The 24,143-nt window shown below is 47.2% G+C and overlaps 1 protein-coding gene across 1 annotated transcript in view; it reads left to right on the top strand.

Annotated features, from left to right (window-relative positions):
* Positions 1 to 24,143, top strand: part of MARCHF4 (membrane associated ring-CH-type finger 4) — an 82,167-nt gene that overhangs the window by 51,530 nt on the left and 6,494 nt on the right. The window contains exons 2-3 of the mRNA XM_059703077.1: positions 7,665 to 7,820; positions 12,991 to 13,183. Coding sequence (XP_059559060.1) covers positions 7,665 to 7,820; positions 12,991 to 13,183 — 349 coding nt within the window. The remainder of the gene's footprint in view (positions 1 to 7,664; positions 7,821 to 12,990; positions 13,184 to 24,143) is intronic.

Genomic DNA, 24,143 nt, shown 5'->3' with positions numbered 1-24,143 from the left:
TGTCCTCATCCATAGGTGCACGATTTTTGTCCAGTCTCTTCCCACATCTCCCACACCCCTTTCCCCCCCAAGAATAGTCAGTCCATTCCCTTTCTATGTCCCTGATTCTATTATAATCAACAGTTCATTCTGCTCATCAGATTATTTATTCACTTGATTCTTAGATTCACTTGTTGATAGATGCATATTTGTTGTTCATAATTTGTATCTTTACCTTTTTCTTCCTCTTCCTCTTCTTAAAGGATACCTTTCAGCATTTCATATAATCCTGGTTTGGTGGTGATGAACTCCTTTAGCTTTTCCTTATCTGTGAAGCTCTTTATCTGACCTTCAATTCTGAATGATAGCTTTGCTGGATAAAGTAATCTTGGTTGTAGGTTCTTGGTATTCATCACTTTGAATATTTCTTGCCACTCCCTTCTGGCCTGCAAAGTTTCTGTTGAGAAATCAGCTGACAGTCGTATGGGTATTCCCTTGTAGGTAACTGAGTTTCTTTCGCTTGCTGTTTTTAAGATTCTCTCTTTATCTTTTGCTCTTGGCATTTTAATTATGATGTGTCTTGGTGTGGTCCTCTTTGGGTTCCTTTTGTTTGGGGTTCTCCGCGCTTCTTGGACCTGTAAGTCCATTTCTTTCACTAGGTGGGGGAAGTTTTCTGTCATTATTTCTTCAAATAGGTTTTCAATATCTTGCTCTCTCTCATCTTCTGGCACCCCTATAATTCTGATGTTGGTACGCTTGAAGCTGTCCCAGAGGCTCCTTACACTATCCTCGCATTTTTGGATTCTTTTTTCATTTTGCTTTTCCGGTTGGATGTTTTTTGCTTCCTCGCATTTCAAATCATTGACTTGATTCTTGCGCTCCTCTGGTCTGCTGTCGGGCGTCTGTATAATATTCGTTATTTCAGTCCGTGTGTGCTTAATTTCTAGTTGGTTCCCCAATATAAGATCGAGGGTCTTATTAGTTTTCGTGTAGATCTCATTAAGTTTATCGGCAGCTTCTAAACAGTTCTTGAGAGACCTTAAAAGTGTGGTTCTGAACTCTATTTCTTCCATTGACAATTTTGTCCTGTTTCTTTGTCTCCGCATTTTGTTATGCTTCCTTGGTGCACCCCCTAGTGGTCTTTGTTCGCAGTCTTATAGATAAATCTTGATTGCTGTAGCTAATTCCAGGGAGGGTTTGACCTCCAGGCCAAGTGGCTATGAGATTCAGCTGTGTCAGCGGTGAGAGAACTTCTGTCCTCTAGGGAGGTGCTAATCTAGCCTTTGCCTGAGGCTATCTGGCAAATGCCTCTGTGCAGGGCTTGGGCAGGGCGGGTCGAACAGGATCAACAGCGTGGGCTGGAGAGAGCAGTTATGGCGGCTCTCAGTCCTGTCCCAAGGGGCTCTGCCTCTCTGAGTCCCAGCACCCGCTGCAAAGCTCGGAGAGAAAGCTGCACTCGCTCTGACCGAAGCCAGACAGTCCCGCTTCTCCCACCTGAGTCTGGGTCCCTAAAGACTCGCCTGGATCTGGAGCTCAGAGTCTGCGACTCCCTCCCGATTGAAAACAACAACCACGCCCTCCGCCGCCAGCCCGCTCCGCGCACTCCGCACCTCAGAATTTGACTTCAGCACTGCGCCTCCTCTGAGTGTCCCTATGCGTTTCTCTTTCCTCCTAGTTGTAGGACTTCCACTCAGCCAGCGCCTCTGTGGTTCTGGGTGATGTCCCTTCCGTTTTTTGGTTTCACTTTTGAAGTAGTTGTTCAAAGCAGCAAACTCCGACGTTAACCTATGCCGCCATCTTGGTTCTCCAATTCTATAACCCCTTACATATTAACCAGCATTTACTGAGAGCTTACTATGTGCTAGGCATGGTGCTAAATATATTCTCTTACTTAAATATATTCTCCAATTTCACAGATGAGCCACTTCATGTTAATAGAAAGGACCCTCAGTGCTCCAGCAATCATTCTTGATTTCTCTACTCTAATCACTCAAACTCCCCTGGATGACTATTCATTCCAACTCTCAGATATCCAGTAACTCCTCCCCCATCTGCACTTCCAGCTCATGACTGTGCTTCATATTTCCCCCAGAAAATAGAAGAAATCAAAGGAAACTTGCCAACTTTATGGTTAATTCTCAGTTCTCATCCAACTTGACCCATCACCGGCCCCATTTGACACTGGAGCATTCCCTTTTTTCTGAAACACTTCCTCTTTGGCTTTTGGAACATCATGTTCTCTTCTCACCTCACCGGCCTTCCCTCTCAGTCTTCTGTACTGGTTCCGTCCCATCTCTCAAGCTCTGACATCTTGGCATCCTTCAGGGAACAGTCCTAGTACCGGTCTTCTTTCCCACCTACACTCTTTTGGTGATTTCACCCAAGCTCATGGCTTTAAACACCATCTGTATGCCAACGCCTCTCAAATTTGCATCTTAGTCTAGACCAGTGGTCAGCAAATTGCGGCTCACGAGCCACATGCGGCTCTTTGGCCCCTTGAGTGTGGCTCTTCCACAAAATACCACGTGCGGGCGCGCATGTACAGTGCGATTGAAACTTAGTGGCCCATGCGCAGAAGTCGGTATGTTGTGGAAGAGCCACACTCAAGGGGCTCGCGAGCTGCATGTGGCTCGCGAGCCGCAGTTTGCTGACCACTGGTCTAGACCTCTCCCCTAAACTCCAGACTAATGTATATTGCAATCCCTATTTAATGGCTCCACTTAGACGTTTAATAAGCATCTCAAAGTTGGCATGTCCACAGCTGAACTCCCAATCTACCCTCCAAAACCTGCCCCTCCATCAGTCTTTCCCATCTCAATGGAAGGCAACTCTCTCCTTGTGGCTCAGCTAAAAATCAGCACCATTTTTGACTTTTCTCCTTTCATTCACCATATCCAATCATCAGCAAATCCCAATATCTGTATCTTAGAGATGTATTCAGAAACTGACCATTTCTCAGATCTGCTACTGCTCCCATGCTGATCCAAAACACCACCCCTTGCTCGCCTGATTACTACAACAGCCTTCTGTCCCCTGATCCACCCTTTCTTCCTTCGAGTCTAGTTTCAGCACATCAGCCAGAGTGATCCTATCAAGCACAGTCAGATCAAGTCACGTCCTCTGCTGAAAATACTCTCATAATTTCCCATCTCATTCACTTTTGATCCCCATTACATCTCTGACCTTACCTCCTACTCCTCTTCCCCTCATTCACTCTACCACAGATACAATAGCCACTTTGGCTCCTCTAGGACATACCAAACATGCTTCTGCCTCAGGGCCTTTGCACTGGATGTGCCCTTGGCCTTGAGTGCTTAGTCCTCAGATACCTGCATGTCTTGCTTCCTTACCTTCCTCAGGTCTTCCCTCAGATGCCTCCATTTGATGAAGCTTTCCAGAGCCACCATATTTAGAACTTCAACGCACCACCTCCCTAGTATTCCATTTCCAGTGTCCCTGCTTATTTTCCTCCATAGCCCATGAGAGCATCTTCAGTATTTACAATTTATTTATCTTTTTTCTTCTCTGTCTCTCTTAGAGAGACAATTCCATTCAGTGCTGTATCCCTGACACCTAGAACAGAACTTAGAACATACCAGATCAATATTTAATGATTAAAAGAATAACTGAATGAAGCCCAGAAAGGTTAAGTAACTTTCTCAGGGTCACACAGATTGTATGGGCCTGGATACACCCAAGTCTACCTGGGATTAGAGCCCAAGCTCTCATCCATCACACTAATCTGAGCAAAGGAAGAGAACTCTAAACTACACCCAAAGGCAGGCATTTCTATCATCTCCTGTGTGTGTGTGTGTGTGTGTGTGTGTGTGTGTGTGTGTGTGTGTGTTTAATTTTTTATTTGATTATTAGAGAAAGAAAGGAAGGGAGAGAGAGAAAAACATCAATGTGAGAGAGAAATATGATCGGCTGCCTCCTGCACACCACCTACGGGGGATCAAGCTGGCAACCTGGGCATGTGCCCTGACCGGGAATCAAACAGGCAACCTTTTGGTGCACGGGATAGTGCCCAGCCAACTGAGCCACACCAGCCGGGGCAATCATCTCCTATGTTTTGACCTCCCAGAGCTGCACACTGCAGCAGGGCTAGGGCTGCCTTTGTTTCACTAGACAAGATTTCTTTCTTTCTGCTCAGTGGCGGGGATGCCTGGTGCCTGTGTGGGTAGAAGGGGAAGTCTTGGGCTTACCTGCCACTGCCATGGCAACCAGGTAACCTAAGGACTCCAGAAGCAAGCCCTTTCAGATTGAGAAGGGGAAAAATGAGGCAAGCCCAAAATAAACAGAAAGAAACCTGTGAACGGAGAACTGACTGGGGCCTTGTGCCTGCCACTTGCTGTGTCATTGGCAGCAAGGATAATCCATCCTGTTCTCTCCCTACCCTCCAGCTCAGCCATGGCCAAGGGCAGTGGATCACCTTGTCCTGCTTCCCGCCTCTAGCATGACCCCACTTAACCCATCCAAGGGCTCACGCTGTTCTCTTCAGCATCCCCAGGGATGGGTGCCCCAAAACACTCTCGGTGACCTCTTGATAACACAGAGGACAGTCCTGGCCAGAAATTAGGAGATCCATGTTCTGACCCACTACCCACCTCAGAGGGGCAGACTCTTAGTTCCTTAATCTCAGCTTCTCTCTGGGGCTCAGTTGACCTTTACTTAAAAATGACTCCCTTCCTTACCTATTTGATAGTAGGAGAATCAAGTGGAACTGTAGTAAAACAAACAAACAAACAAACAAAAAACACAACAAACTATGAAATTAAAGTCCTTAGGGAAATGTGAGGTAGAATTGCCATATTTTCACAAGAGATCTTACTTGTACCAGGCACTGTGCCCAGCATTTTATGTACTTGATCTCACTCAATCCTTACAGCCACCCTTGAGAAGGTAAGAGCTGCCCACAATAGGAAGATGAGGAAATGCTGCCTCAGAGAGGTTAAGAAATTTGCCCAAGTTTGCACAGCCAGTAAGTGACAAAGAGGCCTTCAAACCTAAGAAGTCTATCTCCCAACACTATGCAATCTCCCCGTCCTGCACTGTGTCCAGTGGGGCCTGGGGGTTAGAGAAGAACTGATTTTTCTCACCCTAGTCATTCCCAGGACAGTCACTGGGGCCCAGAGCGCCAAGCAGATCATCAGGGAAGTGTGCGGTGCCTTCCCATTTACTAAGCCCCTTTGATCTGTGGAGTTTGCTGAGCTCAGAGGACAGGATCATAATAATCCGCCAGCCCAAAGGCTGGAGCCTCAGGGGCTGGTCCTCTCTCACAGCCTGGTGCCCATCCACAGGGTTCGCAGGAGCAGCCCCAATCCCAGAGGAAACAATTAGAGAATGATTAAGTGCCAAACTGTGGGTGATGATGCGGGAGAGGAAGCAAGTCTGTATGCTGGTGGTGGGAGCCCAGTTGGGCCAGGAAGGGGTTGGGTCTGGAAAGGAGAAACCAGAGAAGAGACCGAAGGGTACAGGTGTGGGAGGGACATCAGGGCCCGGGACGCAGGAGGGGAAGGAGCAGAGGAGTGTGGTGGGAAACTCAGAGTCTGATGATGTCAGAGAGACCCAGCTTCACATCCTAGCCATGCCACGGCTGGCTAGGTGACCTTGGGTTGGTCATTTCCCTTTCTCTTCCATAGAGGTCCCTTTACATCGAGAGATGTTCACCACCTCAGTTTTTTTCTTTCTTTCTTTCTTTCTTTCTTTCTTTCTTTCTTTCTTTCTTTCTTTCTTTCTTTCTTTCTTTTCTTTCTTAATATTTTTATTTATTTCAAAGAGGAAGGGAGAAGAAGAAAGAGATAGAAACATCAATGATGAGAGAGAATCCCTGATTGACTGCCCCCTGCACACCCCACACTGGGGATTGAGCCCGCAGCCCGGGCATGTGCCCTGACTGGGAACAGAACCACAATCTCCTAGTTCATAGGTCAACGCTTAACCACTGAGCCACGCTGGCTGGGCTCACCACCTCAGTTTTCATGTTCCACCATTTAACCTCTAACAGAGTTTCCTGAAAAGAACATCAAATCTAACCTGAATCTGTCTGGCTGTTGGCTCATTTCCACTTCTGTTCTTGAGAAACACAGGCATGACCAGAGATGGTGAAGTGTCCAGGTTAAGGCCTCTTAGAGCCCTAAATACAAAAAGAATATGGCTTTATTCCCAATATACATAAAAATATACTAAATAAAACTTGCATAAGTGCCAAGGTTAAAATAGCTTCTTTGCAGATTTATTTATTTATTTGGTAAAATTCTGGATTGCTTCCTCCATCAAAGTTAACCCTTTCTAACAGTTTGGGTGTCCTTGCTTTCCACGGTTTGTGGTGCCAAAAAAGTCCCTATTCTGCCAAAAGGGGTTGCACAGTCCTAAGGGAGAGTGGGGGGACTGGGAGCTTCAGGGAAGCAGCACACCGTTGACCTCTTGGCCCCACCGCCGGCACTGGGACCAGGTCATGCCCCCCCCTCCCTCACATAAGTATGTTGAGGCTGGGATGAGGGGGGTGACTCCAGTGAGCCCTGAGGGTCCCATATCCAGAGCCACAACAGAGGGTCCAGGCCTTGTTCTCAGGGGTGGCCCAGCTCTCCTGTATCGTGGCTGCAGCTTGAGGAGCAAGGGGTGCAGCCTTCACTGTCGCCTGGCACCATTTTCAGGGGCCGGGAGTAATGTCTCTTACCTGATCGGCAATTTGACATGGCTGCTTAACAACCGATTAATCAAACCCAGTTCGTCCTGTTAGAATAAATGAGCCTAGGAAATGCTGCCATGAATAATGAGGGCTTTTGTCCCTCACGCAGCACCTCTCCCCACTCCCTCCTATCTCCTTCCCAGAGACACACAGCAGCTACTCCATACCAAGGATTTCTACCCCTCTTCCAGGTGCCCCTGCTGCCCACCCAGAGCCAGAGCTGGCCATGTCCTAGAGCAGCGGTTCTCAACCTGTGGGTCGCCAACCTGTGGGTCGCGGTCCCTTTGGGGTCGAATGACCCTTTCACAGGGGTTGCCAAAGACCATCGGAAAACATATATATAATTATATATTGTTTTTGTGATTAATCACTTGCTTTAATTATGTTCAATTTGTAACAATGAAAATACATCCTGCATATCAGATATTTACATTTCGATTCATAACAGTAGCAAAATTACAGTTATGAAGTAGCAACGAAAATAATTTTATGGTTGGGGGTCACCACAACATGAGGAACTGTATTAAAGGGTCGAGGCATTAGGAAGGTTGAGAACCAATGTCCTAGAGGAACAAAGCCTCTTGTCCATCAAACAGACATGTGTGCATGCATGCCCCTGCCAAAGCTGGATAGTGTCTGTTTCAGGCACTGTACTGGGTGCTAAGGACACAAAGATGAATAATATACTGTTCCCGTGAGGGGTAACAGTGTATGACCCCCTTTGGATGGCAGAAGGCTTCCATAGAAATCAACTCACTCATTTTCACAGCAACACTAGGACTCAGGCAGCACAGGGACTAAAACTCCACTGAAGTGTTCTGGCCCCCACGGTGGAGAAGCTGGAGCCCAGGGCTCCTCGGTGGGGTCTGGTGCCTGCCAGCAAAGCCTGTGGCTTGGTTTCAGTGGTGTGGTCTAGGCTACCCAGCCTACCGCCTGCCTACCTGCCTGCCAGCCTAATAATGGGCCTCACCACCCTGTGCCTCTTGTCCTGCAGGGGGAGCTGCTGAGCCCGTGCCGCTGCGATGGCTCCGTCAAGTGTACCCACCAGCCTTGCCTCATCAAGTGGATCAGCGAGCGCGGCTGCTGGAGCTGTGAGCTGTGCTACTACAAGTACCACGTCATTGCCATAAGCACAAAGAACCCTCTGCAGGTACCACCAGGGGTTGCCCGCTCGCTGGGGGCGCTGGGGTGTTGGGACCCGGGCTTCCCTTCCTGGGGGAGGACCATTTCACCTTAGAGTCAGGGCAGTTTGGAGAAAAGAAATGAGGTAGGCTAGGTGGGCAAGATCACAGATGGCATTTGGGCAGGAGGAAATGAAAAAACTTTCATGTATTTTTTTAAAGCCTCAGCAAGAAGAGGAGAAAGGAATGAGGCAAAGAGAGAAAAATAGATACAGAAGGAAAGAAGGGCAGAGTCAGATGGAAAAGAGAATAAGAGAGTGATGGACAGACGGGTGGATAGATGATGGATGGACAGATGGGTGGATAGATGATGGATGGATGGATGGATGGATGGATGGATGGATGGATGGATGGAAGCAGAAAGGAAAGGACAGGACAAAGAAGAAAGAAGGGAGGGAGGGAGAAGAAGAAAGGAAGGAAGACCAGGGGACAGAAGAGAACAGAATGAGAAAAAGGCAGAGGGTGGAAGGGGTGAGGAGAAAGCCTGAGATAAAGCTAAGGGCAAGAAAAGAGGAAAGAAGGTGAAAGGAGATTCAATGGCACTTTCCACCCTTTAAGGTACATGCAATTCACCTGGAATTTTGTCAAAATGCAGACATGATTCAGGAGTCTGGGATGGGGCCTGAGATTCTGCATTTCTGATAAGCTATGGGTTGATGGGGTGGTATGAATGCTGCTGATCCACGATTCACACTTGGGTGACAGGGGCCAGAGAAGAATGGAGAAGAGACAGGAGAGGGAGGCAGAGGGAAAGTGAAGAATGGGCAATAAGGAAGGAAGAGCCCTAGCTGGTTTTGCTCAGTGGATAGAGCATCGGCCTGCAGACTGAAGGATCCCAGGTTCAATTCTGGTCAAGGGCACATGCCCAGGTTGTGGGCTTGATCCCCAGTAGGGGGATGTGCAGGAGGCAGCCGACCAATGATTCTCTCTCATCATTGATGTTTCTATCTCTCTCTCCCTCTCTCTTCCTCTCTGAAATCAATAAAAATATATTTTAAAAAAATAAGGAAGGAAGAAAAGGGGAGAAGCTACTGTGAAGGGCAAGGGCAGGGAGGGGCAGGGCTGGGGTGGGGTCTACCAAGCAGATTTAGACAGGGCTGGACATGCAGGAACTGAGGGGTCCCCCACCCCATCCTCCCACCCTGCCCTGACACATCCATCTTCCCAGAGGAGCCGGCAGGCCCTGCACCACCCCATAAATCCTCCAACTCAAGCAGCTCTCCCTCCGAAGCACGCACACATAGAGAGTGCTTGGCTTCTGAAAATACCTCCATGTGCACATGGTCAGCCAGTTAAGCTGCCAGGTCATCAGTTAGCCAGCAGGCTAGTGAGGGTGGGAACTGTGCATCTGCACAGTGGTGTCACTCTCCTTCCTGAGGGGGAGGGGAGAGTGACCCTGTGAGCCCAGGAGGGTGCTGGTTTGGTGGTGATGGTGGGGTGGGGTCTCTGCAAGGGGCGGGGGCAGGTGGAAACCTGGAGCTGCTGTGTCCAGGGCATTTGATGTTAGACACTATGCAGCTTACATGGGGCATTGCCAGGAATGAGTGTGTGTGTGTGTGTGTGTGTGTGTGTGTGTGTGTGTGTATACCGGGGAGGGGGGGCAATTTTTTCTGGAAGGAGACGTTAAAAGCCCCAGGCACCTCAGCCATCCTGATGGTGGAACAAGGGGTCAGAACAAGAGGTGCCACCCTCTCTGCTGGTTCCATCTCCAGTCATTCGTTTCAAATCTTGCAGTGTCTTAAAATAGCAGTGTCGTGAGACAGCTGATTCCACACCCACGTGCTGTAACTCTCCCCTTCCTTCTTGGCTGACTTAAGCCTTGAAGAAGGGTCAGGGTCCAAACCTACAAGTCTCCCCATGAGTGCCCCCTTGGCTTACTAGCAGGCATTGGCCTTTGACTCATAAGATGAAAAACCATTTAGGGATAACTCTTTCCTGGGGGGGCGGGGGAGGTTATTCTAATCTCATAAGTACAGCAAACAAATGGCAGAATTGACAAAATTGAGCTATTAATTTACTGCTAAGTTACTACCGTGACTCTGCTGCTTTTGGAAATGCAGTGGTGTCACCGCACTTTTCCAGACTGCACAGAAGGAAGTAGTCTGGACTAGCAGCAGTGTTGTGTGGTTGTCGCCCAAATTGTGCCAGTTGTCCTGGGCTCCTTGGGCCCAGCCAAGTGTGAGGCAGCTGCCTACTGAGCCTCAGTGGGACAACTTCTGCTCCCACAACCCAGGCAGACCACCCGTGGTACGGGACAGAGTGGGCAGGCCCCACCGCCAGTGAGCAGAGCAATGGATGGTAGCCCGGGGCTGCCTGTGCTCAGTGTGAGGAGGTTTCTCCCAGGCCCCATACAAAGTGGTGAAAAACAGCAGCCATGACAGTATGTTACCTCAGTGACCCTCTGCAAGCTCTGGTTCTAGCAGAAGAGCCACTGAGAAGAGTTTTGGGGTGGCCCCATGGTCTTCGTGGTTATTTCTTACCCTTTCTGCTACACCTGAGCTGCAGTTACATTAATGTTCAGTGGGTGCTCACTGGGGGCCAACCACTGTTCTACATATTCATGCATATTATTTCATTTAATATTGAAAACAACCAATGCAGTGGGTACTGTTATTCCCAATGTGCAGATGAGACAGTGGAGGCACAGAGGGGTCAGCAATCTGCCCAGGGTCACCTGGTGGAGCAGGGTTGCATCCAAGGGGTCTGACTCCTGAGTCTGGCCCTTAACCTCTACCCTGTAGTGCACAGCACTGAGTTTGCTGAGTACGTTTACCTTTAGGCAGCCCCCACCTCGACGTGCATGACTATATTTTTGCTGAAACATTAACGGAGAAGCACAGAACGTTATTTCATTTAACCCTCACAATATTCTAGGAAGTGGGACTGATTATTTCCACCTTTACAAAAGGGCAACTTGAGAGTCTTTAGGACATACTGACTTCTCCTAGGTCACACTCTGCAAGTTGGGGCAGAGCTCGGCTGGAACTGGGTCACCTGCCCAGACTCAGTGCCCCACGTGCGTTCCCTATGTTGCAGAACAGGCGGCGCTTGAGAATCTCGCATTTAGAATCGTGCTCTGTGTCTGGGGGCTGCAGAGCCTGGAGCCCCTGGAGCCCTCCCCCCGCCCCCCACCCCCCAGCCTCTTTGAGACCTTGGTCATTTGTTCTCTGCTTTCTCCTTGCGCTTCTGCTCCTGCACCTTTTGGGGAGCCTCACGTGGAACAGACAGGAGGGCAGCCTTGACGATGGCCCCCACCCCACTCCTTCTTCATGCTTCAGACTGTAGTTGGGGCCCTGTTTAGTTTTCACAGGTGGCTTGGGGGCTGGTAGGAAAGGGCTTTAGAAATTAAGGGGACTTTTCCGTGCCTTTGGTTTTGGGATTTTTTAAAATCTGGAGCAGGAGAAGGTGGAGGTTATTGATGACTTAATGGTAGAAACAAAAAAGCCCAGGCAGGAACCCTCTTCACAGACAGTGGGACAGGCCTGGAAAAAGCATTTGTTGTATGTGAGCAACATCTGTAGGTTTGGGTTACAGACTTCTGGAAAATCCCCTTGTTATGTGTAACCCTAGGCAGGAGGAAACAGTGGAAAATTTAAAGGCCCAATGACGTGTAATGGGATAATTAAATGTGAAGGCGGATGTCCTACATCTAGACTAGCAAACAACATGTTTTCCAATGGTTACAATTCCTTGGGGGCCATTGATCAGTCCCGGCTGGAGCCAGAATCAGTACCCGCTCCCCGGCCATTGGATGCAGAGTGAGCGCTCGCTGTTGGCAAGTGGAGGGTACCCTGCCTTTCCTCCTGTTCAGGCCGAAATGCCCTAGGAGTCTTCTCTGCAAGGTGTTATGCAACTTCCTATGATCAGGAGATTGTTCTTCCTTCCCTCTTCCCAAACCTGATCCTTGTAAAATTGTCCAACTCCCCTGCTTAAAACTGTTCAAAAGCATCACATTTACTCTTAGGACAAAGTCAAACATCTGTGCGTATCCTTCAAGATTCCACATAGTCTTCCCCTCTTGTATTTCCAGTGTCTCACCCCACAACCTCTTCGCTCTCTCTGCTCCACTCACTCTGGTCTTCTTCCAGGTTTTCATACTCTCAGGGCCTTTGCACACCTTCTTCCCTGGGCCTGGGGCCCCCTCCCCTCTCTTTCTCTAGTCAACTCCTACTCAACTCAAGCATCTCTTCTCCTGGGAAGTCAAATCCCCATTTATAGACTTCCACAGTGACATGGATCTCCCTTTCTCACTCCTGACAAATTACATTTGTAAGAAATTATTTGGTTGTCTGTGTTTTCTAGAATGTAAGCTCCATGAGAGCAGAAATCGTGTATGTTCTTGCTTACTACTTTGTCTCTGGCACCCAGAAGAGTGGCTGGCACATAGAGACTACTCAGCACATGTTTGTTGAGTGACAGCATAAATAAATCCCAAACTAAAATCCAACCCCAGGCTCATTCAGGCCTCTGCTACCTAGATCGTCATAGAATAGCAGAATTTCAGAGCTGAAACTCACCCACACCTTAGCCTTCAACCCATCCATCAATACTGCTATTAGTATAATACTTTTTCTGTTTAAAAAAATGAAACTTTAGTGTTCATACACAGTCAGTAGATTATACTGTTTTTCTTATCTCTCCTCCATATCCTGGGTCCTCTCCTACTCTGTTGAATTGGTAATCTCCAGCATGTATATTAAACGGCATGCCAGGTGTTGCAGAAAAGTAAAAAAGGCCTGTGTCCTTTCAGCACCTATCAGTGTGAAAGGAAACAGTGCTGCTCTGAAAATAATATTTAGGCCCTGGAATTCCAACCACATTAGCGCTGCATTTTCACTTCCTCCTCCCCATTTCTCTGTCTGTGTCATACTCAACTGCAAAGACCTTCCTTCCCAGCCATGCCTGCCCAGAACCCCACCCCTGCAATGACTTTTGATCATTTGGTGTGATACAGGTTTCTTCCACCAAAACAATATAAAACTAAAAAACTTGCAAGAATATCCATTGTGTCACTAGTTGGAAAGCCCTGGTTTAAATCCTAAACCAGTGGTGAGAGTTTGGGGGTGACAGAAGGAAGAGGGATGGGAATGGGATGAGGGTATCTGCTAACCTACCGACCATTCATTCTCTGCCCCGCAGTGGCAGGCCATCTCTCTGACAGTCATTGAGAAGGTGCAGATTGCAGCCGCCATCCTGGGTTCCCTCTTCCTCATCGCCAGTATCTCTTGGCTCATCTGGTCAACCTTCAGTCCCTCGGCAAAATGGCAGCGCCAAGACCTCCTCTTCCAGATCTGCTACGGGATGTATGGGTTCATGGACGTGGTGTGCATTGGTGAGTCGGGGCCTGTCTCCATGGGAAGTGGGAAGCCAAATGAGGGTGAGTTAGACAAATCCCTCAGGACTGCACCCTCTGGGAGGTCAAAGCAGAGAAGGCAGCAGCCTTGAAACCTGTGAGCTCAGGAGGGGCTGGTGGCTTAAATTTGGGAGGTGAGTGGGAAGCAGGGAAGGGAAGGAAGATCTAAATCTTTCCAAGCACATGTCTTGCCTGGTTGAAGATAGATAAGGAGATTTGCCATGAAGATTTGTGAAAAGTCTGTTGGTCAGTCTATCTGCCTCTGGCCGGATGAGGAAAGCCTCCTCTCTGTTGTGTACCCATGGCTGCCAAGCCAGACCAGGGCTGCCTGCACATTTAATCTCATTCTCTTCACAGCAAAATGCCCAGAACCAGTACTGAGGATCCCGCCTCCTTTTTCCAGCTTTCCATAAGCCGATTCCAATGCCCAAGATTTCTCTAGTCGAGCTGTTTCCACATTGTGTGTAGCCCTGGGCTTCCATGCCCAGCTTCAGGAGCCGCCTTCAGGAGGGGAATGGAGTACTGACCTGATGGGCTCTGACTCTTCACCCCTGGGTCACCCTGAGCTTCTGCTCTTTGATCTATTTACATGTTTCCATTGCATGTAAGATTCTGTTTAAAAGGCATCAGTGTTTTAGAAAAAAGTCAGAAACCCACCACTTGAGTTCCTCCTTATCCCATTCCCAAATCTATGTTCCCCTCTCTAACCTCCAGTTAGTTTGGTTGGTGGAGGGTTGGTTGACATAGGCTGTCAACTCTGAAGTCTTCATCCAAGTGACTGAGGAGTGGGGAGTGGTCCTGGTTTTCTGAGTGACGGGAAGCCTGCACATCCTGACCCGGAACTCTCAGATTTCCCCTAGGCCATAGTGCTCACAGCATCAGAGCACCACAGCTGTCTTCCCTGGGCATTTGTTTATGAATTATATAAAAATGCTACAAGGCTTCGTTTGGCAGAAAAACATCTATTAACTAGAATTTGGCTGGGATGATATTAATGTGAGTTTCTCTGGGATCCTATAATATTAGAACCAGAGAGGTTGGACACTTGCATACTAATGACAGTAGCCAGCAATTAGTGATGCTGGAACTTGTAAACTTGTCTAAGCAAACTTGCTGCCTCTCTGCGCTAGTGAAACCAATACATCAACCCCTAGTTCAAGAGACTGTTAATTATGGCATGTAGGCAGTGAAATAAGCAGACTGCTCGGGTTTGGAGAGCGGTGGAAGAAAGAGGACCATTAATGGGAGGAATATGACTTGAGGCATTCTAATTTAGTTCCCTCGTGCACAAAACTCCCTTCCTACTCCTGCTGAGGCCTGGCCTTGTTGATGCCAAAAACCAGTTGTGTCTCCATATGGAGGTATGGGGCTCTGGCATGGAGGGGCCTTCCTGTAGAGGCCCCTCCAGCTGCCCTTCATTCTCCTTCAGGCAGGTTTTTGATCTGTCATTGATATGAGCTTCTAGGAGACATGCTTTCCTGTCACGTGGTGTATTAGTCAGCTTTGGCTGCAGTGACAAACAAACTCCAAAATTGCAGAGCCTTATGACAGCAAGCATTTATTTTCCATTCATGGGACTACAAGATAGCTGTGGCTCTGCTGGACTTGGCTGGGCTTAGCTTCTGACTGTGCATTGGCTTTGGGCCTGCTCTGAGCGTCTCTTCCTGCTGGGCCCAGCCTAAAGGAGCAGGGACTACAGGAGTGTAGTCTCTTAGCCAAGTGCAGGAGCACAGGAGGATTGGTTGACATGTGCAATGCTTCTCGAAGTTTCTGCTCAGTGCTGGTACATTGCTCCTTCTGCCCACAGACATTGGCCAATGCAAGTCACCAACTAGCCTTCCATCAAAGAGGTAGTGGGGCAGGGAAGTATACTCCTCCTTTCCAGGTGGGAATGTGGGCGAGAGAGAGGAGCATAAATACCACTTACCACTCAGGGCTCCATAGGTCTGACGATTGAGATAATTGAACATAGAGGAGATTGTACAATCGACCAGCACGACTCCCTTGCTTTGCAGTTGAGAGAGCTGGGCCCGGAGAAGGGAAGTGACCTGCCCAAGGTTGCTCATCTGGGAGTGGAACCCAGGTCACCTGATTAGCAGTCCCATGTTCCTTCTATTAGCCCTCTCTCATCAGGTAGGAGTCCCAGGCGTCACTTATGGGACACCTGCAGATGCCACCTGCCACTTTGATACACCTGTGTCCACTTACAGGAAGAGCCCTCACAAACAGGCCTGCCCTGCTCCCTGTGTCTCTGAGCCATCCAACACCCCCACTCTGGCCTACCTGGTGCTCTGGTCTCTCCTGCTCAGAGGCTGTTCTATCATTTTGTTGGCTATACTGGAGCTAACAGTGTCAGAGCATGTCCCCCAGGGCAAGGATTATTCTTCCCATTTTTTCAGACAGTAAAACTCTGAGACTGAAGGATTTGTCTTAGACTGAGTCAGACTCTCTGTTGTGTTTTGCTTTTTAAAAAATACATATTTTTATTGATTTCAGAGAGGAAGGGAGAGGAAGAAAGAGATAGAAACATCAATGATGAGAGAGAATCATTGCTCAGTTGCCTACTGGCACCCTCCCCCCCCAACACAACTGGGGCATGTGCCCTGACCAGGAATCGAACCGTGACTTCCTGGTTCATAGGTTAACCCTCAACCACTGAGCCAAGCTGGCCAGGCCGTTCAGTGTTTTTCTAGGAGAGGCTGTCCACAGGAGAAAATGCTGGTAGGCAAAATAAAAAAGGGAGTAATATGTGACTTGGAGAAGGAAGAGGGAGGTGATAGGCAGTAGTTCAAATGCACAGATTCTTATGGTGGTTGTGACAATGGTGATTTTGATGACAGTGATGATGATCAGTAGTGACAATAGTGGTTTTGAGGATAAGGTTCAAGTACGTGTCACTTCTCCTGCTCTGCAGTGTGCTGGCCAGTTGAGGAAAAACACACAGCACTGCATAAGTGGTTACAGACTATCAGCTTTTTAGGGGCTCTCTGGAAGCAAGAAGCAGGTGAAGCCTGCAACATCTACCAGAGATTCTGCATTTCTAGGCTCAACTAGATATTCAGACCCACAGAACTACCAGTGAGCAACCTGGCACCAGATCCATTTAGAGCAGTGGTTCTCAACCTGTGGGTCGCAACCCCTTTTGCAGTCAAACGACCCTTTCACAGGGGTCGCCTAAGACCATCCTGCATATCAGATATTTACATGATGATTCATAACAGTAACAACATTACAGTTATGAAGTAGCAACGAAAATAATTTTATGGTTGGGTCGCAACATGAGGAACTGTATTTAAAGGGCCAGAAGGTTGAGAACCACTGGTTTAGAGGAAAGTAGGATGAGAACCATGACCTCCACAAGGCAGGTCTGGCTTACCTCTGCAGGTGAGTCCTTGCAGGACATCCATATCCTTGTTGAGGGCTAGTCTCTTGGCCCCCAAATAATAGTTCAGGAAGGAAATAAGATTCACAATAGTGGGTGTAGGATTCACCGTGGCATAGTTTCCAGGGTCCCCACAGAAGTCTCTGTTTCCCTTTCCTTTCCTGTGGAACAGAATAACACCACCATCGTTAGAGTTGCTGAGAGGACTGGAGAAGATGGTGCATGTAAGGAGGAGGCACGCCTAAGTTATCAGTGGCCAGACTAGGAGGCACCTGATCAGAGTAGGTTCCACCCGTAGGCACTCAATAAAGGTTTGCTGAATCCAGTCACAGCCTAGAGAACCTGACCCCGTGTCCTCATGTAATTGAGAGTCTGCTGTGATTTGGAGCAGTGCTTCTTTCGGAAGGTCTTGGGTCCCCTCACGCGTGACCCCTCAATGAGAAGATCTGATTACATTGAATGTCCTCGCTCCACCTGCCTCTCTTCCGTCATCTCTAATGACACTGTCTGCCCCAGCAGGGAAGCTGACAGAGCCTCACAGAAAACAAATGGGACGTTCTCTGCTCCAGTGGGTCAAGTTATTAGAATTTAACAAGAGCAAATTAATTAAGGTCTTTGGCACCAAACACATTTTTTTTTCTTCACTTCAGAGACCCAAGAGATTGGCCATCAAAGTGTCAACTTTGCAAACATAAGGACTTCATCCTTACCATGTTTATTTCGTACTCATGGGTGGACTGGGGTCAAGGGGAGGGAGGAGAGCAACATTTCTGAGTTTGCTCCAAATCTTTAAGACAGCGGAATATGGTTGTTACCAAAATTATTTTAAAAATTTTTGTTGAAGTTTTCTCTGTGTGCTATCTATTCAGGTTATTTCCTTTGATTTAGAGATACCTGGTACCTGCCCTCTAAAATATAGGAATTCAAATCCTAATTTGTAGCAAGTGGGCAGGGGGTGGTGGCAGCAGAATTATAAAAACATTTTCAAATTTAATTTTAATTCATATTAACTTAAAATACATATATGCTATAAAGACTCCTCCCTTTGGGCTAGAAATGACCTGCCTGTCAAACCTTTTAATTCCCTGATTAGAAAACTTTAAAAATATGGAGGAGGCAGCCAAAAATATGAGAGAGACTAGGAAATAAAAGATCTAGGTCTGAAAACAAGATTGGCCACTACCTACCTCTATGACCAAGTTACTTCCTCTTTCTACAACTCAGTCAACTCATCTGTAAAATAAGAGGGTTGAACCTGATAACCTCCAAAGTCCTTCTGGTTCTGATTCCTAGGATTTAGTAGTTATGTCCATTGTGAGAAGATATCATAATTCTCAGAGGTTGACAGCTGTGGCTGGGGGGAATCTCATTAATGGCGTGGAGGACAAACAACCCATAGGCATCAACCATGTAAACCAGCAAGTGAGGCTAAGTCTATGTTTCATTATCGGCATGTGACTTGTCCAATTTTCTGAACTTAGTATTAACTCATATCTCACCCATGCCCTCCCTCACCCCTCATGGCTTCCCATGCATGACCACTTCTCCCCATAGCTGAGCTTTGGGATGCTTGAAGGATGAAGATGACTGATTTAGAAGCAGACACACCAAGTAAGCACTGTCCCTCTCAAAGGAGACCCCTTGGGAGGTAATTCACTTAATCCAGTTGTGCTGACAAGCTCAAAATATTTTAGGAACACCTCTTGAGAGCTGTCTTCAGTGCCTGCAGCACAGTCTTTGGAACAGACTCAGAGTGGCATGTCCCTTTGTTGCCAGGGATTTGTGACTAGAAATAGCCCAATCTGATAAATAAGAAGGGTGCTCAAGCCAGCTAATACATTTTGGAGACCACATGAAAACATGCCCTAATCTGCTTTTCTTGTCTGGCCTCTAACCTAGTACTGAAGTGATTTTAATAAGGGTAACTCCCACTTAAAAAATGAGCCACCACATTTCAGTGGCTTAATGCAATAGAAGTTCCTGATCAGTGGAGGTTCTCCTCCACACAGAAATTCAGGGACCCACGCCCCTTCTACTTTGTGGCTCCACAGTCTCACAGGGCTGTTGAGTCTTTTATCTCCAGCTAATAGAAAATAAAAGAGAGCACAGATAAGGGACACCCACATACTTTTCCTCTCAATCCCCATTGCTTAACCTTGGCCATGTTTGTAACTTTTGTAACTTTATAATAATCCTTTTAAAATGAAGTTATGTGATGCTTATTTAATAATACTGATAATAAAATAATAACTAATATTTCTCATTATATACCAAGCACTGTGAAGAGTGCTTTATGTACATCATCTTGTTTATTCCCTACAATCCTATGATGTAGTTACTATTATAATGCCCATTTTCTTTCTTTCTTCTTTTTTAAATCCTCACCCGAGGCTATTTTTCCATTGATTTTTAGAGAGAGTGGAAGAGAGAGGGAAAGACAGAGAGAAATATCAAAGAGAGAAACACATTGATTGGTTGCCTCCTGCACAAGCCCTGGCCAGGGCCAGGGCCAGGGAGGAGCCTGGAACCAACGTATGTACCTTTGACCAGAATCGAACCTGGGACCCTTCAGTCCACAGGCCGATGCTCTATCCACTGAGCAAAGCAGCTAGGGCATAATGCCCATTTTCTTGACGTGAAAACTGAGGCTAAGAGATAAATCACCTAAGGTCATAAACTAAAACCCAGTTTCATCTGATTACAAATCCCACATTCTTAACCACTCGGTTATAACAATGTGACACGTATATAAAACACATCTTATATGACTTCAAATAGAAATTATATATACATACACATAATTTCAAAAAAAATTACCTTCTCCATAGCTGCACGGTCTCTGGAGGGAGTACCTGACCTTGAGCACAGAATGAAGCAGCCCAGACACACGGCACTGTTCGGTTTCAGATAACCTAGGTTTATGTCCTACTTCATGTATAAGCTGTGTGTCTTAGGACAAGACATTTATCCTCTCTGAGCTCACTTTCCTCTTCTGTAAAGTAGAGATTATATCACCAACTTCACAAGGTTTCTATGAAAAGTATACTGTATTTGCAAAGCCATTTTAGAGTGACAGTCATAGTAAGCATTCAATAAATATTGACTGTCATCACCATCAATCACCATCATTGCCAGCACCTTCATGATCACCATCCAGAATGGCCGAGAAACACAATTCTGTCTATATGTGTCCAGTGGGTGAGAACTCTGCGCCTTGTAAAGAAACCCCACAGAAAAAAATCCACAGTATCTTAGGGCATAATCACACACACTTCCAGGGATGGGCGTCTCAAATTGGGGCTCCAGGATACTTCTCTTTCCTACTCAGTCCTACTGAGTTAAGCTTACATTACCATTAAAGAGCCTCAGCACCCAATGATTTTCCAACAAAGTTCTTCTCACAGGTTTCGGCGGTGCCCTGGGTGCCGATGCATTGAGAAACGTTCTGTACAGCTTGACCAAGGTCAACTGGCCCAGCAGGGCCCTGCTCAGAAGGGAATTCTTTCAGAAGCCACTTCTAAGGGACAACCTCTCCCTGGGCACTGAGAGATGGAAACAGAAAGTGGCTTTGCATTCGCCCTCACTGAGTGCTTTCAGCATCCTCTCTCCTTTGAGTCTTTGTTGAGTTAAATGACTCAAAGCATTCATCAAATGAAAACTCAGAGCATTCAAGTCAAGGTGAGCCTGCCCAAAATGGGGCCCCTGCACCCTCATCTTGCCAATTCCTCAGGGAGGCCCCGAGAAGTGCAGCCTGGCTACTTGTGAGAAGCACAAAGCTGTACCCCTGGAGAATATTGGACAAGTGGCATTGCCAGTCAGGTCTATCCTGGCAGCAGCTTCTTTTTTTTAAAAAAAATATATATATTTTATTGATTTTTTACAGAGAGGAAGGGAGAGAGATAGAGAGTTAGAAACATTGATGAGAGAGAAACATCGATCAGCTGCCTCCTGCACATCTCCTACTGGGGATATGCCCGCAACCCAGGTACATGCCCTTGACCGGAATCGAACCTGGGACCCTTCAGTCCGCAGGCCGACGCTCTATCCACTGAGCCAAACTGGTTTCGGCGATGGCAGCAGCTTCTGAAACCACCCCACATAGCTGGTTATATTGATATATTTCCCACACTTGCCTGATAAGTTCTTTGGTGCAGGTCCTGACAGGGATAGCCCCTTGAGGGGTAGCATCTGGAAAGTGAATGTTTGGCAACGGTGGGGCTTCCGAGGTGTCTTGCCCCATAATTGCCTGCAACTCTGCAGGGGGAGGGGAGCATCCCTCCAGGTGACTACTGAAGGAGAGGAGACGCAGGTGCGAAGGCTTGTCTCTACTTCTGTGGAGCTGGTTGGTCTCTAGAGCTCCTTTCAGTTCCAGCAGTGGTTCTCAACCTGTGGGTCACGAGTCATTTGGGGGTTGAAAGACCTTTTCACAGGGGTCGCCTAAAACCATCAGAAAACACATACATAATTACATATTGTTTTTGTGATTAACCACTATGCTTTAATTATGTTCAATTTGTAACAATGAAAATACATCCTGCATATCAGATATTTACATTACGATTCATAACAGTAGCAAAATTACAGTTATGAAGTAGCAACGAAAATAATTTTATGGTTGGGGCCACCACAACATGCGGAACAGTATTAAAGGGTCACGGCATTAGGAAGGTTGAGAACCACTGCTCCAGCATGTTACTCATCGATAAACAATGACTCACACCGAGGCTCAGGAAGGACAGTTAGGAGATGGAAGAACAGGTGCTTCTGTTTGGGGATGGGGCTGGCAATGACGGAGGAAGAGATATGAGTGGGCACTTTCTATCCTGTGATCTCCCCAGACCCCAGAACAACCAGCATCATGTAGCATTGAGTGTTAGATGTGTGCCCCACACTGTGCCAGGCATCAGCATGAAGGACTCATTACCATGTTTAATCTCATTACAACCCTATAAGAAAGGGGCATCAGCCCCTATTTACTCAGAAAAAAAAGTAATTGCCTAAAGCTACAGGCTAGTAAAGTGACAGAGCTCTGAATGTTCAACGCATGCCCATTGGTAAGTTGACTTTAAATTGTGGAGCTCAAAGATCTTTGGGTCTAGGAGAGGAATAATCCATTTCTCCAGTGGTCTGGCATTTTCATGTCTGTCACATCTGGAAGTATTTTTTAAGTTACTTACAGTGGGCCAGGATAAGGACCATGTTGTAGGCAGTGCTGTCCACACACAGGCAGCGCTGGCATTGCCTCAGAGCTGCTTAGAAACGCAAATTCTTAGGCCTCACCCCAGACCTACTGAGTCAGACTCTCTGGGGGCGGAGCCTGTGAGTCTGTATTTTACAAGCTCCCTGGTTGATTCTTGTGCATGCCAAAGTTTGAGAAGCACTGTTGGAGAGTTGTGTGCAACTTTTATGCCATTTAATGAGGATACCAGCAGGAGATGGGGGTAGGGAGGAGGATTCTAGCATGAGAGGGAACCAGATGCTTCTCTACAGACTTCTCAGTTAGCATTGGCTTCTTAACTCCATGCATGATGGGGACCAAGTGTCATAGAAGCACATAGTAGGTACTCAGGAAATACCAAGTGGAATTAAATTGTCTCTCACTGCTGTGGACACAAGAGCCAATGGCCAAGGTTCAGCAAGGGAGGATGGGGATGCCACATCCAGAAGAACTCCCTGACACTGCTGTGGTGAGCTAGGGGCATGGGAGCCATCCACTCACAGTGGTCACCTTCCCTCATGGGCTGAGCTGAGCAAAGGACCATTTAAGCTGGAGGTCAGGGGGAGCTATGATGGCAAATGAAAGGTTCTGACAACCTATGGAGCCTACAGTTTTGTGAGGAAGAGGAGGCCAAAAAGGCAGAGAGATGTTAGAAAGACCAAGGCAGCAATGGTTCTGGAACTGGATTTCCCACAAATACAGCCCAAGGGCACATTGTAGGTGGTTACCAGGTAACTGTTAAATTACATAGAAAACCCCAGCAAAGGACACAACCAAAACTTACTGGGTTTTGAATATTACCATGCCCTCTAATTTTCCTTTTTTTTCCTGCTCCTTCTCTGCCTCCCTTCACCAATCACCTTCTTTCTTTCTATTCTAATTCCAGTCTCATTCTCTCTCTCTCTCTCTCTCTCTCTCTCTCTCTCTCTCTCTCTCTCTCTCTCTCTCTCTCTCTCTCTCTCGCCACTGCCATTTCCCATCCATCCATCTTCTTTCTCTTCAACCTTGCCCACTCACCTGTTCCAATCAGGTGAGCCCCACCCATCTCCCCCCATTTGAAAAACATTCTGCCATCCCTGGAACCAGTAAGTAGTTTGTAGAGCAGGAAGCAGAGGGAGTGCTAGGGAGTATATGTGAATGAGGTAGTTTGTGCTCTTCCAACTTTTGCCAAACAAGCATTATCTACAAACACAGGTGCACCTTCCTCCCCTTCAGCCACCTATCCATTAAAATGGTTTAATTACTTCCTGAACACTAGACAGTTAGATAATTAGAAGGCAGCATTCAGACCAAAAATTTAAGCCACCCTAGTCAATCAGAGTAAAACTGTCTGATCAGGAAGCTAATTAGGAATCAACTGTAGTGGCTCTTAATGGAAAGAGTTTAGGGTTTCAAAAGATCCTGCTTCTCTCTCCCCAAGGCCCCTGTCTCCTCCATCATCATTGAGGCTTTTCAGTCTCCTGAAACTGTGTTAGCTGCCCAAGCCTCAACCGTACCTCCTGTCCTCAAGGGGCTTATGATCTAGGGAAAAAAGCATAGCAGTGTTCAAACAAGGCTTGTGGAGTAAATGAACAAATAAATGGTATAGTGCTAAGGGTGCATAGGCAGGTATTCAAAAGGTTGAAAGAAGTGATAAGAGTTGGCACATTGGGAGAGGGTGAGAGCAAGGCTCTGGGTAAAGGTCAAGCCTTCCTGTCCAGAATCAGGCAGGCTGATCAAGGGGTCCACAGTGGTCCGCTGAAGATTTATGAACGCCCTAAAATTATAAGGACAGTTTGTGTGTTTGGTTTTTCTTTTTCCAGGAAGACGGTCCTTAGCTTCCATGAGATCCTCAAAGGGGTATATACTGAACACATTAGGATCTACTGGGCTACAGGGAAATTGTCTCTCCTTCAATGAGCCCTTGAAGACTTGTCACGCAAAGTGCAACTGCAGGAGCCATTGGAATCCTGGAGACAAGAGTGACAGTGGGTAGCAGTCTTGCCTCCTAGGATCACAGTGTGTTGGAGGTTGGAGAGGCGTTGAGGTGTTGCCATCCAGTCTCTTTGCTTCACATCAGGAGGCTGAAGTGACTCAGTACTGTTTGCTCTTGTGAGTCAGTGCTTAACCACAGGGGCCAGACCAGCCACCTCTAGATTTACAATTGCTGTAATTTCCATTGTGCCTCATCCCTAATCATCATCATCCCTCACTCACCATCACAGGTCCCAGCCTCTAAGACCACCCTCACAATATGGACAATCATCCCTTTCCTGTCTTGCTCATCCCTTAACTGGTCCCATCTTCTTAGCCCTTCTATTGTGCCCTCTGGACCTCATGGTGCATTATTGGCAGCCCTT

The sequence above is a fragment of the Myotis daubentonii genome, chromosome 7 (genome assembly GCF_963259705.1).
Source record: "Myotis daubentonii chromosome 7, mMyoDau2.1, whole genome shotgun sequence".
NCBI lineage: Eukaryota > Metazoa > Chordata > Mammalia > Chiroptera > Vespertilionidae > Myotis > Myotis daubentonii.
This window is presented reverse-complemented; position numbering and strand designations above follow the sequence as displayed.